Below are 13724 nucleotides of genomic sequence, written 5' to 3'. Positions count from 1 at the left end.
TCCGAGCCTGGATTAATGTATCTATGACTTTATCAGAGAGGCCTCTCTTGGCTAAGACTAAGTGTTCAAGTCCCACGCACTCAAACGTAGAGAGTCTAGATTCTGATGTAGGAACAGGCCCTGCATTAAAAGGTCCTCCGGATAAGGTCACCTCCAAGGAGGAGAGGAGGACATCCTCACTAGATCTGTAAACCAGGTCCTTTGCGGTCCAGGAAGGAGCTATTAAAATCACTCTGGCCCGCTTCGGTTTGATGCAAGCCACTACATGAGGTAGAAGAGCCAAAGAAGGAAAAAAATATATATACAAGTCTGAACCTCCAAGGAACCGCTAACGCATCTGCCTGAGGATCCCTCAATCTCGGCCCGTACCTGGGAAACTTGGTATTGAGACGAGAGGCCATGAGAGCTATATCCGGAAACCCCATCTGAGTGTTATCTCTGAAAACACCTCGGGTGGAGAGACCATTCTTCCGGGTGAAAGGATGGTCTGTTGAGAAAGTCTGCTTCCCAGTTCTCCACCCCCGGAATGTGGATTGCTGAGAGACAGCAGTTGTGGACTTCCACCCACAACATCTAACACCCAAGGATTTTGTACATCCTGCACCCAGACCTCTGAGAAAAGAGACAATGTGCCGCCTACCTGATCCGATCCCGGATCAGGGGCCACCCCTTCATGACAATATATTATCAGCGGGCTTCTTGGTTTGTTTGGAAGACTGGGAAGGCTTCCAAGTACTCTTGGACTGCTCGGACTTGGAGGCCGATTGGGTCCGCTGAGTATTGCCTGACCGAAAAGAACGAAAATTAGTCGACTGATGACCCTTGCGTCTCGCTTTCTTATCCTGGGGTAGGAAAGAACCCCCCCCATGTAACAGTGGAAATGATGCAATCCAGCCCAGGGCCAAATAAAACCTTTTCTTTAAAAGGTAAGGAAATAAGTCTGGATTTGGAGATTATCAGCTGACCAAGACTTCGACCAGAGGGCCTTGCGTGCAAGGACCGCAAACCCTGAAGCCTTGGCATTCAAATGAACAATCTGCATATTAGCATCACAGATAAAGGAATTTGCTATCCTTAGAGCCTTGAGCCTTTCCAGAATCTCATCCTGAGAAGATTCGTCTTCAATTAACTCTGACAAGGTGTCACACCAATAAATGGCTGTGTCCGCTACAGTGGACACCGCAGCTACCAGTTGAAAAAGAAATCCCATAAGTTGGAACATTCTTCTCAAGTAGCTCTCTCTTTTTTATCCATAAAAGAAGAGCTGCCCTCCAAAGGGATGGTAGTATGCTTTGCAAGAGTAGAATTGGCTCTGTCTACCTTAGGAATGGAGCTCCACAGTTCGAGATGGGAGTCAGGAAATGGAAATAGTTTCTTAAAAGTCAAAGAGAGAGAAAAAGGAGTTCCAATCGTCTCCCATTTACTCAAGATAATACTCGCCATGCGGACTGGGACCGGAAAGGTCTCAGGGGCCTTCTTTTCTTCATAGACCCTATCTAGCTTAGGGATCTTAGGTTCCTCCGTAAGCTTAGCCTCTGGAACCTCCAAAGTAGATAAAACCTCCTTTAAAAGGAAACTGAGATGTTCAATTTTAAATCTGAACTTTGATTCCTCAGAGGCAGGCCTTAACCTTTGAAGTCTCTGCTTCTGAGAGTTCACCCTCTGATGCGACAGAGGATAGCTCTTTCTCAGAAAAATGAGATAGGTTAGTCAATTCTGACTGGAGAGAAGGAATATCTTCCAGTTCAGCAGGACTATGCTTAACCTTTCTCTTACACTTCCCAGAAATAGGTAAGGCGCTTAGGGCCGCTGATACAGCACATTTTAATTGTGATGAAAAAATCTGCTGGGAAATAACCCCCTCCAACAGACAGCACAGACGAGCTGCGGGGAACTGCTTGTGAGTTAGGGTTAAATCTGGTTTGTGGAGAGAGGAAAGGCATCTCCTGGACAACAGAGTCCTGAGAGGTGGAAGGCTCAGAGGGGATTAACTTATCAGAAGGCATCACATTTCTAGCCACCTTTCTAGCTTCTAAAATGACCCATAGGCAGATGGAGCAAAATTGAGCAGGAGAACAAACCATGGTCTCCTCGCAATAAAGACAATTTTTTGAAATAGCAATCACAGATGCAGAACCCTCAGAAGGGTTAGCATCAGAGTTCTCCATAGCAAGTAACGGTTCACAACACAGCTAAAGAAAAAAATGAATACATAGGCACCTCTACCTGCCCTAGGCTGGGTTACTCACCACCTAACAGTAGCTCAGTACAGTTGAAGTACTAAGTAGAGTTTCCTGAGACCACAAAATGGCAATGTGGTAAGCGAGCAGCTCCGCAATCGCTATGAAGGAGGAAATGAAGTCGGTCACGTGGGGCGCAAGTTAAGCCCGTCCCCACTACTGGTCCAAGCGTGCAGAAGCAAAATGTATGCTTACCTGATAAATTTATTTATTTATTGATACGGTGAGTCCACTGAATCATCAATTACTGTTGGGAATATCACTCATGGCCAGCAGGAGGAGGCAAAGAGCACCACAGCAAAGCTGTTATATGTCACTTCCCTTCCCACAATCCCCAGTCATTCGAACAAAGGAAAATGGAGAAAAAGGAAATAACACAGGGTGTAGAGCTGCCTGAGATTAAAGTTAAAAATAACGGTCTTAAAATAAAGGGCAAGCCGTATCTGGAAATAAATCATCAATTACCGGGAACCAATACCCAAGCTAGAGTACACCAATAATTAGGGAGGGACAAGACAGGTAACCTAAACAGAAAGCACCACTGCTTGAATAACCTTTCTCCCAAAAGAACCTCAGCCGAGACAAAAGACTCCAATTTGTAAAATTTTGACAGAGAATGCAGAGAAGACCAAGCTGCAGCCTTGCAAATCCGTTCCACAGAAGCTTCGTTTTTGAAAACCCAAGAAGAAGAGACAGCCCTAGTGGAATGAGCTGTAATTCTCTCAGGAGACTGCTGCCCAGCAGCCTCATAAGCAAAACCAATTCTACTTCTCAACCAGAGAGAAAAAGAAGTAGCAGAAGCTTTCTGACCCTTACATTTCCCAGAGAAACAAACAAGCAGAAAAATGGTGAAAATCCTTAGTCGCCTGTAAATAAAATTTTAAAGCACGCACAACCACTAAGTTGTACAACAAATGTTCTTCAGAAAAGAAGAACTACAACAATTTCCTGATAAAAATATTTCTGTCCAAAACCACTTTACAAACGAACCTAACTTAGTACCAAGAACCGCCTCATCGGCAGGAAAGATAAGATATGGTGAATCACACTGCAAAGCTGAGAGTTCAGACACTCTCCAAACAGAAGAGATAGCAATAAGAAACAAAACCTTCCAAGATAACAGCTTAATATCTATGGAATGCAATGGCTCAAACAGAGCTTGCTGCAAAACTTTAAGAACAAAAGTTAAGGCTCCCAGGAGGAGCAACAGTCTTAAACACAGGCCTGATTCTGACCAAGGCCTGACAAAAAAATTGCACATCTGTCACGTCCACCAGACACTTATGCAGCAAGAAAAGATAATGCAGAAATCTGATCCTTCAGAGAACTGACTGACAAAACTCCAGTCATGCTCATGACTAAGGGGTTAAAACCCTGAAACGTTGCTGTTTTAAACAATTCCTATTAAAGGTTAATAAATCCTCTAAGTGCTGGTGACGCAAAGTTTGTGATTAATGCCTTAAATAAGTCTCAGACTGCTTCCCAGCCCAGCAGGCTGGTGTCCGTGGTCACATCATCCAGGAATGTCTCCTGAAACACGCACCCTGAGACAGATACTCCTGAAAAACCACCACGGGAGAAAGTCTCTTGATGATTGATCTAGATCGATCTCCTGAGACAGATCTGAATAATCTCCATTGTATGGAAAATAGCAAAAAGGAAATGATGTCCATACACAGAGTCACTGAAAAGTGAAGGGAAAATCAACTGCAGCTAGATTCAAATTCTAAACCATCTGGTGGAAAGATGGTTAAGCTTTTAACCCGGACCATTAGAGCTTGCTGTTTGCTGGACAGTAGACAGCAGAGAAAGGAAAATAAAGAAATCCTTGATTAGCTGACCTCTGATAGAATCTTCTCCTAGATAGAGAATCTATTAAAGGTCCCCCCAAAAAAAATCACCCTTGAGGATGGAACATGGGAACTCTGCTCCAGATTCATTTCCCATACATGGGAAAGTAGATTGGACAAGATCTCCCAAAAGAGAGTTTGCTCGAAGGAAGGATGACACCTGAACCATATATTGTCCAGAAAGCACCTTTGCAATACCCCAAGACCTAAAAGTCTTTCTAAGAAGACAAAACTCAGAGACTTGAGAAGATCCCGATCATGGGAACAATAAATACACATCCTTCAGGTCTATATTTGTTATGAACAGGCCCACTTGCAGCAAAGGAGAATCGATACTACTTTGAAGGGCAGAACCTGAGAAACTTGAGGTAAATACCTAGATCCCTTTCCCAGACTGGGACTGGGACTATCACTCCCAGAAAAGGTCCTGAACCCAGTTCAAGGAATGCTTCTCATCATACGCGGATTGCAGATACTCCAGAAGGAGAAATCTACCCCTGGGAGGAATCTTAGAATGGACTAAGTTTGGTTGGCTTCCCAAAGAATTGACTGACCCTGCAGAAATAGGAAAAGGAAAACTTTCCTTTAGTCTACTCTCTTGATGGGTGATATTTCCCCCGTAAAGTCAGAGGATAATTCTGCCAGACCAAGTCATAGGGATCCAAGTTCTCTGAGCCATGCATTTTAATGGAGTCAGCGACAGGAAAATCCTTTAAAAGGATGGGAGACAGGGAGAAAGGTATTCCTAGCTTCTCCTATTCCTGTAAAAACATCCAAGGCACGTCTAGAAAATACCTCCTCATAGGAAGGAACATCATGGAAATGATAAAGTTCAAAACACTTTCAAAGGTTGACAACGACAGGGAATCAATGTCTTCCAAGTAGCCAAAACCTCATTTAACAGTACACGAGGTGTGCAAGCATACGTCTAAAGGAGACCACTTCAGCATCAGATGAAGGAATTATACTGTCTGAATCTGAGATTTTACCCTCAGAATCTACCGGCGAAACCTCCGCACCAGACTTAGGAGAGAGGGCGACCTGTGTAGCAGAATGAGGAACAGAAACCTTACTATCTGAATTTTAAATATCCTCTTGCTTTTTCCTTGTAGGTAAGGAAAAAAACAGATAAAGCCACAGATACCGCAGAGGATACCTGAACTGCAAAATCTGTAGGCAAATACACTACTCCAGGAGATAGAGAGGAACCGCAGGGCACCGCATGTGACGCCATTGAGGCTTGGGACGATTAAGGAGAAAGCTGTGGCATTGCCTAGACAGCATCTACCTGAGAGACATTGGGTTCAGGAAAAAAACCTATTTCAGCATGTGAAGTTTGTAGCTAAGCAAGCAGCACATATTACAACCATTTGCGCTATAACAAATAACATAAAGAACAAGAGACAGAGATGTTCTTGATTGAGAAGTAAATTAAAAGAAAAACTTTTATTAAAACATACAAATATGTACATATGTAACTATGTAAATATGTAAATATGCTGTGTACTTTCTATAAAGTACTGGTAGGGCTTCTGAGAATGATACTAACGCTAAGCTAGAAAAACCAGACCATTTTCAAACACCTCAGCTTAACTGAAGTAGGACAATTCATATTAAAAAAATCTCTGTTTTTAAAAAATTTCACTCCGCTTCCCCAGCCTAACTCAGCCCTGGAAGCACAACCGATCTACCTGTGTAGTGATCGAGAATGAAATTAATAACATATCATTGGGGGTGCCACTCCGCTTACTGACTTCTACCACAAGTCTAAAGCAAAGCGGAGAAATGGGTCACATGACCCGCCAAAAAAAACTGCATTGCATACAAGAGTAAACCTACTCTGGCTTTCTATACCATGGGCAGCAAATATGTTAGGAAAACGCAGCAAGGCCCACCTTACAAGTTCCTAACTGCTTTAAAGCCACCACTGCCCTACTGAAGAGACTAACGTGTAGTACAACTAGACCCAATCTTGAGCGGAAAGGTCAGAGCAAACCTACTCTGGTTTTCAAAATAATAAAATCTTGATTGAAGTGAAATCTTCTTCAGACACCAAAACTTCACCTTCTCCTTGCACCGAAGGCAAAGAGAATGACTGTGGATAGTGGGAAGGGAAGTGACATATAACAGCTTTGCTGTGGTGCTCTTTGCCTCCTCCTGCTGGCCAGGAGTGATATTCCCAACAGTAATTGATGATTCCTTGGACTGACCGTATCTTAGGAAAGAAATAAATTAACTGTGCAGCACTAATAAAATTAAAAAATACCATTCTGCTTCCATCTGCTATGGGGAAACCCATGAGCCCAATAAAAATGTATAGCCTTTGGCTGGGGTGTCTTTGCCTCCAACTGGTGGCCAGGTGTTGATATTCCCAACAGTAATGAAGTTGTGGACTCTCCCTGCCTTGGGAAGGAAATTTCATTTAAAGCAATCCCTGGGGAGGCTTGTAATACTGATGAGGCTTCTTAAAGAAAAATCTTGCCAGGCCAATGAGATTAGGATAAACAGGCCCTATGTATTGTGTGGGTGACCAAGGGCTACCACACCACCATGATATTGTTACACACATATATATATATATATATATATATATATATATACACACACACACACACACACACATATATATATATATATAAAATTAAATATCAAATGAAATTAAATCAAATGAAAGCAAATTTGATAATAAAACTAAATTGGAACGCTGTTTAAAAATGTGTGATTTATCTAATCATAAAAGAAAAAAAATGGGGTTTCATGTCTATTTAAATATGAGGTCACATTTGCCATGGAGAACACTCAATTTTTTACTAGAGTGAGTATCTGCAAATTAGAGGGGGCTTGTTGTAACTAATGTAAATAAAGCAGAGGGGAGATATATGATATGAAATAACATCTATAACATCCTAGCAGTACATGCAGACTGCGCATCCCTCTTAGTTGTATTAAAGTGAAGGTAAACTTTGATGAATGAAAGCCCGGTTTTCAAAAATACTGTTAAAAACAGGGGCACTTCCATTCATCAAAGTTTAGAAAGCAGCCGTTTTGTTTAAAAACGTACCTTTCTTCTCTTTACAGCAGGAGCAGCTTCCCCCGCATGGAGATCCTTTCTTCACATGTCAGCAATGACTAATCCGGCTTCCTCCAATCACAGCATAGCCTCAGGCAATGATTCCCCTGGGGGGGGAAAGCCGTGATTGGAGGAAGCTGGATTAGTCATTGCTGACGTGTGAAGAGAGGATCTCCGGGCAGGGGAAGCTGCTCCGGCTGTGAAGAGAAGAAAAGTAAGTTTATAAACAAAACGGCTGCTTTCTAAACTTTGATGAATGAAAGTGCCCCTGTTTTAATAGTATTTTTAAAAACCGGGCTATCATTCATCAAAGTTTACCTTCACTTTAAGATATGAGACTTCTCCCTCATGCTAAAGGGGATATGCCTTTACCTATTGACAGTTTTTTTACTGTAACTGATGTCATGTGACGTCACCACATCTGAATCATGGAGATGCCAGAACGATGTGAAGCACATAAATGATCAGTTGTAATCTCTTAGATTTTTTGTTGTTTTGTTTTCCATTTACTACAAGCCCTGTTAGGCAATTACTCTTTTATAAAAGATGTAGAAAACTCTATAAATATGTAATTTCACATTTTACATTTAGAAATGCAGTATTTATATCAGAGAGTAATGTTGACTAATTTCATAGCCACTTTAGACAAAACTATTGACCAGCAACATCAAAAAGCTATACCGAGTACTTACCCGTGACTCTGCTAAACAATGAAGTTTGTTTGGGCAGGTTTGTTCCCTCCTTCTTTTGCATACTGGTAAAGAAGTCATTTAACATTTGCTGTTGGAAAATAACAACTTTTACCGTCTTCACTATAGGGGTAGATTTGGAATTGGCGTAATCCACAACGCCATCTAACATAGCATCAGCAACAGCAGCAGAGGGCACACCACCTGCACCTGGGTAACAAGGTAAATCAACCATTTAATATATAATGTTAATAAATGTTGTAAAGAATCTTCAATTCAAACTTGTTGGAATTATTGTGGTAATAAAGTTCTTCTGAGAAATATCTTCTAACCTCTAACATCTATGTAGGAACTTTACTTCCCACTTCTACAAACAGAAAAAACAACGTCTGAGTTCAAATTGTTGCCATTTTTTCAGCTAATTGATAGTTATTAACTCTTTAACGACCGCAAGGTACCATGTACGTTGCCGGTCGTTAAGGGTTTCCTTGCTATTGTACCCTTACCCCACCCTTCTGGTCACTGGTAATAGCGCAGTCTTACTGCTGGCAGCGAGACTGCTCTATTGGTAATGCAATCCCCATTAAAAGACCAGCAATGTACAGGGTATGTCGCTGGTCCTTAAGGGGTTAATATGGCTGCCAAAAAATAACATAACCCAGAAGTTCACAAAGCTTTTAGATTTTAATTTTATGAGAGACAAAACTATAAAGCTCATTAATGGCTTTTAAATTTGTTAAAATAACCTTTATGACTAGTATTTCAAAATGTGAAACTAATGTAATACATGAAAAATACACATTTATTCAATACAATAATATGAATAATTAAGAATTTTGTTGGCTCTAATATTTTACATATAGAAAGTACCTATATTAAATATTAAACATATTAAATACAGAAATATTATATATTAAAGTAACAATGAATAATAATAAATATATTGTAGGAGTCTGAAATACATGGAAATTAATTGTTTAGAACATAGTTTAAAAATATATGTAACAGTCTATTGCTAATGAGTTGATATCAGCTGAGGGCTGCAAGCACGAAAACATAAATTATGCTTACCTGACAAGTTAATCCACGGCTTCATTCATTACTTGTGGGGAATACAGAACCTGGCCACCAGGAAGAGGCAAAGACACCCCACTCCCCTCATCCCAGTCATTCTGCAGAGGGAACAAGGAACAGAAGGAGAAATATCAGGGTATAAATGGTGCCAGAAGACAAAAAAAAATTAGGTCCGCCCAACGAGAACTGGGTGTGGCCCATGGAGTCTCCTCATACAGATGGAAATGAAATTATCAGGTAAGCATAATTTATGTTTTCCATCTTAATATGAGGAGAGTCCACGGCTCCATTCATTACTGTGGGAAACAAATACCCAAGCTCTAGTGGACACTGAATGAAAAAAATGGGAGGGTAAAAGAGAGGTGGACCCTATTATGAGGGCACCACAGACTGCCAGACCTTTCTCCCAAAAGTTGCTTCTGCCGAAGCAAAAACATCAAACTTGTAAAACTTTGAAAAAGTATGTAAGAAGGACCAGGTAGCCGCCTTACAAATCTGCTCCATAGAGGCCTTATTCTTGAAGGCCCAAGAAGAAGCCACAGCTCTAGTTGAGTGAGCCGTAATCCTCTGAGGAGGCTTATGTCCCGCTGTCTCAAAAGTCAAGCGAATCATGCTCCTTAGCCAAAATGATAGGGAAGTGGAAGAAGCCTTCTGCCCCTTGCGCTTCCCTGAATAGACAACAAACAATGCTGAAGACTGTCTAAAATCCTTCGTAGCCTGAAGATAGAATTTCCTTCGCAGAAGAAGGATCAGGACACAAGGAAGGAACTACAATCATCTGATTGATGTTGCGATCAGACACAACCTTAGGGAGAAATCTCAACCCAGTACGAAGGACAGCCTTATCGACATGAAAAAACAGGTAAGGAGGCTCATATTGCAAGGCCGCCAACTCAGAGACTCTGCACGCAGAAGCAATATGCCAGTAGAAAAAGAACCTTGCAAGACAGTAATTTTATGTTAAGCGAATGCATAAGCTCAAACGGAGCCCTCTGCAAAACCCTAAGAACCAAATTTAAACTGCAAGGAGGAGCAGAATGTCTAATCACAGGCCTGGTTCTAGACAGAGCCTGAACAAAAGACTATACTTCAGGAAGCTCAGTGAGCCTCTTGTGCAATAACACAGATAGAGCCGAAATATGTCCCTTTAAGGAACTGGCGGCAAGTCCCTTCTCCAAATCATCCTGAAGGAAGGCAAGGATCCTGGATACCTTGACCTTATGCCAGGGATACCCAAGAGCCTTACACCAGAATAAGTAGATCCTCCACACCTTATGATAGATGTGATGAGTGACCGGCTTCCTGGCTTGAATGAGAGTATCAATCACACTCTCAGAAAACCCTCTCTTGACTAGGACTAAGCGTTCAATCGCCACGCAGTCAGCCTCAGAGAATCTAGATTTGGATGCACAAAGGGACCCTGTACAAGCAGATCTTTGCGTCAGGGTAACCTCCATGGAGGGGACGATGAAATCCCCACCCGATCCGCAAACCACATCCTTCGTGGCCACGACGGAGCAATCAGAATAGTCAATGCTTGCTTCTGCTTGATGCGGACCACTACACAAGGTAGAAGTGGTAACGGTGGAAATATGTAGACTAGGTTGAACCCCCAAGGCACTGCTAAGGAATCTATCAGTTCTGCCTGGGGATTCCTGGATTGTGACCCGTATCTGGGTAGCTTGAAGTTGAGTCTGGACGCCATGAGATATATTTCCGGTGTCCCCCATCTGTTGCAAATCTCCGTAAACACCTGGGGATGAAGAGACCATTCCCCCGGATTAAACAATGGTCTGCTGAGAAAATCCACTTTCCAGTCGTCCACACCCAGAATGTGGATCGCTGACAGTTAACAGTTGTGGGTCTCCGCCAATTCCAGAATCCGAGATACTTCCCTCATGGCTTGGGAGCTTCTCGTTCCCCCGTGATGGTTGATGTAAGCCAGGAGGGGCCAAGCCCTCAGAGCGTTGAAGATCGCTCAAAGTTCCAGGATGTTGATCGGAAGAAGCGACTTCTCTCGATTCCACCTGCCCTGTGCCTTCCTGGCACCCCAAACAGCTCCCCATCCTGAGAGGCTCGCGTCCATAGTCACAATATCTCAGGATGGTCTCAAGAAGGATGTCCCCTGGGACAGCCGATCTGGACAGAGCCACCAAGAGAGGGATTCTTTCGACCAGTTGTCCAGAGAAATTTGTTGGGATAGATCCAAGTGATTGCTGTTCCATTGCCTCAACATGCACAACTGAAGAGGTCTGAGATGGAACCTGACGTATGGAATGACATCCATGCACAACTGAAGAGGTCTGAGATGGAACCTGACGTATGGAATGACATCTATGCTGGATACCATGAGCCCAATCACCTCCATACACCGGGCCACAGATGGCCTTGAGGAGGTCTGAAGGGCAAGACAGCTGGAGGCAATTGTGCATAGTCTCTGGTCTGTCAGGAATATCTTCATGGATATGGAGTCTATTATCATGCCCAGGAACTCCACTTTGGTACTGGGAACCAGATAACTCTTTCCTGAGTTTATTTTCCATCCATGAGATCGAAGAAGAAGAGCTCTCAAATGGTCCTCTGCCAGCCGGCAGGAAGGAGCCTGGACCAGGATGTTGTCCAGATAATACCTGCAATACCTCTGGAACGTCCAGAACCCAAGGATCCTGCACATTTCTCACCCAAGCCTCCGCAAAAAGAGATAGTCTGGGAAACCACAGAGCCCTCCGGGCCAGAACAGAAAAGCCTGATGTCTTGGCATTCCAGTGAATAATCTGCATATTTGCATCACAGAAAAACGAATTAGCTACCCTCAGGGCCTTAATTCTTTCCTGTATCTAATCAAGGGGAGTTTCCACCTTGATCATATCTGACAGAGTCACACCAATAGGTAGCGGCTCCCGCCACCGCAGTGACCACAGCTACAGGCTTAAATAAGAACCCTGTGTGCTGAAACATCTTTCTTAACAGGGTCTCTAATTTCTTATCCATGGGCTCCTTAAACGACGAACTATCCTCGAGTGGGATAGTGGTGCGCTTAGCAAGCGTGGAGATCGCTCCATCCACCTTAGGGACAAACTCCCAGAATTCTAGCTGAGAGTCAGGAACCGGGATCAATTCCTTAAACTAAGAAGAAGGGGATAAAGAAGATCCAAGTCTCTCCTATTCATTCTTAATAATATTTGCCATCTTTACGGGACCCGGGAAAGTCTGGGGCACTACCCTGTCCTCATAAACTTTATGAAGCTTAGGAATAGAAGGTTCCTCGGGTAACTTCGGTTCTGGAACCTCTAGAGTAGCTAACACCTCCTTTAATAAAAAGCGTAAGTGCTCAATCCTAAACCTAAAGTCTGGTTCCTCCGCAGCCAGACCCAGAGAGAGAGTCCTCCGAAGTATCGGAGTCTTCTTCATCAGCGGATAATCTAGTTTCAGATACATCCAACTGATTGGATGACCCCTGGGAAGGATAGCAACGTTTAATCTTTCGATTGCGCTTAGCAGGGCGAGGTAAAGCACTGAAGGCCGCAGACACCGCTGTTTGCAACTGATCAGCAAAATCTGGCGGCCACAGGTCCCCTCCCGCAGGAGAATTAGTAGTGCACTGGAGAGCTGCATGTGTAATCCGAAAGGATTGTAGGGAACGCACCTCACGGGACGGAAACCCCTCAGAGGTGGACGGCTCAGTGGTACTAAACATTTTGTTCCTTTTAGATATCACTATTTTATCAAGGCATGTGGAACATAGTTGAGCAGGCGGGTATACCGTAGCCTCCTCACAATAAACACAGGCATTAGATTTAGGCAAAGAGGGAGTACCCTCTAACGCATCAGAGTCCTCCATAGCTTGTGCCTTTAATATGGACTATAGAGAAAAATGGCACCTTTATACCCAAATGGCCGGGGCACTCACCACGTCTCCCACATGTCGCAGCAAAAAATACAATAAAGCAATCATGTATAAATCGCCCCCTGTTCAATAATCCCCTTCCGGAGATATTAACCCTTGATTCTATACAGATAAAAGGAGTCACACTGTGACCCTGTCTTACTGGGTTATTATACATGTATATAAAATGAAACGATCCTACCAGAATCTATGCCGTGGAACAAGAACACGGCCTCTCAAGTTTGACAGTGTTGTAGCATCGCTCCTGACATGGACTTGAGTGGTAGAAAGCAGAGAGCAGACAGTGAAACTCATCAACACCGATTACTTAAAGGGACACTGAACCCACATTTTTTCTTTCATGATTCAGATAGAGCATGCAATTTTAAGCAACTTTTTAATTTACTCCTACTATCAATTTTTCTTCGTTCTCTTGCTATCTTTATTTAAAAAAGCATTTTCTTTGTTTTCTTGATATCTTTATTTGAAAAAGCAGGAATGTAAGCTTACGAGCCGGCCCATCTTTGGTTCAGCGCCTAGGTTGTTCTTGCTGATTGGTGGCTAAATGGTATTCACCAATCAGCAAGCGCTATCCAGAAAACAAGCGCTATCCAGAAAACAAAGAAAATGGATAAAAAGAGTAAATTATAAAGTTGCTTAAAATTGCATGCTCTATCTGAATCATGAAAGAAAAAATGTGGGGTCAGTGTCCCTTTAAGGAGCTGTTAATACGAGTCTGGATGCACTTAGGGTATGCACTTAGGGTATGCACTTAGGGTATGTAATTATTATGGAACCTCCCACACAATCTCCTGCTCTCTGAGAAACGGCTCAAATACATGGCAGATGCAGTTAACCCCACGGTTGCCAAAAAGGCTAAAACGGCAGTCCCCTCTGATAGCTAGCTGCATCTAC

At 42.9% G+C, this 13724-nt stretch overlaps 1 protein-coding gene across 1 annotated transcript in view; it reads right to left on the bottom strand.

Moving 5' to 3' along the window:
• The window catches only part of LOC128645217 (protein mono-ADP-ribosyltransferase PARP14), a 374228-nt gene that overhangs the window by 137660 nt on the left and 222844 nt on the right, over positions 1 to 13724 (bottom strand). The window contains exon 13 of the mRNA XM_053698041.1: positions 7853 to 8059. Within this exon, the coding sequence (XP_053554016.1) occupies positions 7853 to 8059 (207 nt within the window). The remainder of the gene's footprint in view (positions 1 to 7852; positions 8060 to 13724) is intronic.

This window comes from Bombina bombina, chromosome 1 (genome assembly GCF_027579735.1).
Source record: "Bombina bombina isolate aBomBom1 chromosome 1, aBomBom1.pri, whole genome shotgun sequence".
In the NCBI taxonomy this organism is placed as follows: domain Eukaryota; kingdom Metazoa; phylum Chordata; class Amphibia; order Anura; family Bombinatoridae; genus Bombina; species Bombina bombina.
Note: the sequence above shows the minus strand (reverse complement) of the source record. Positions and strands in the feature narration are given on the sequence as shown.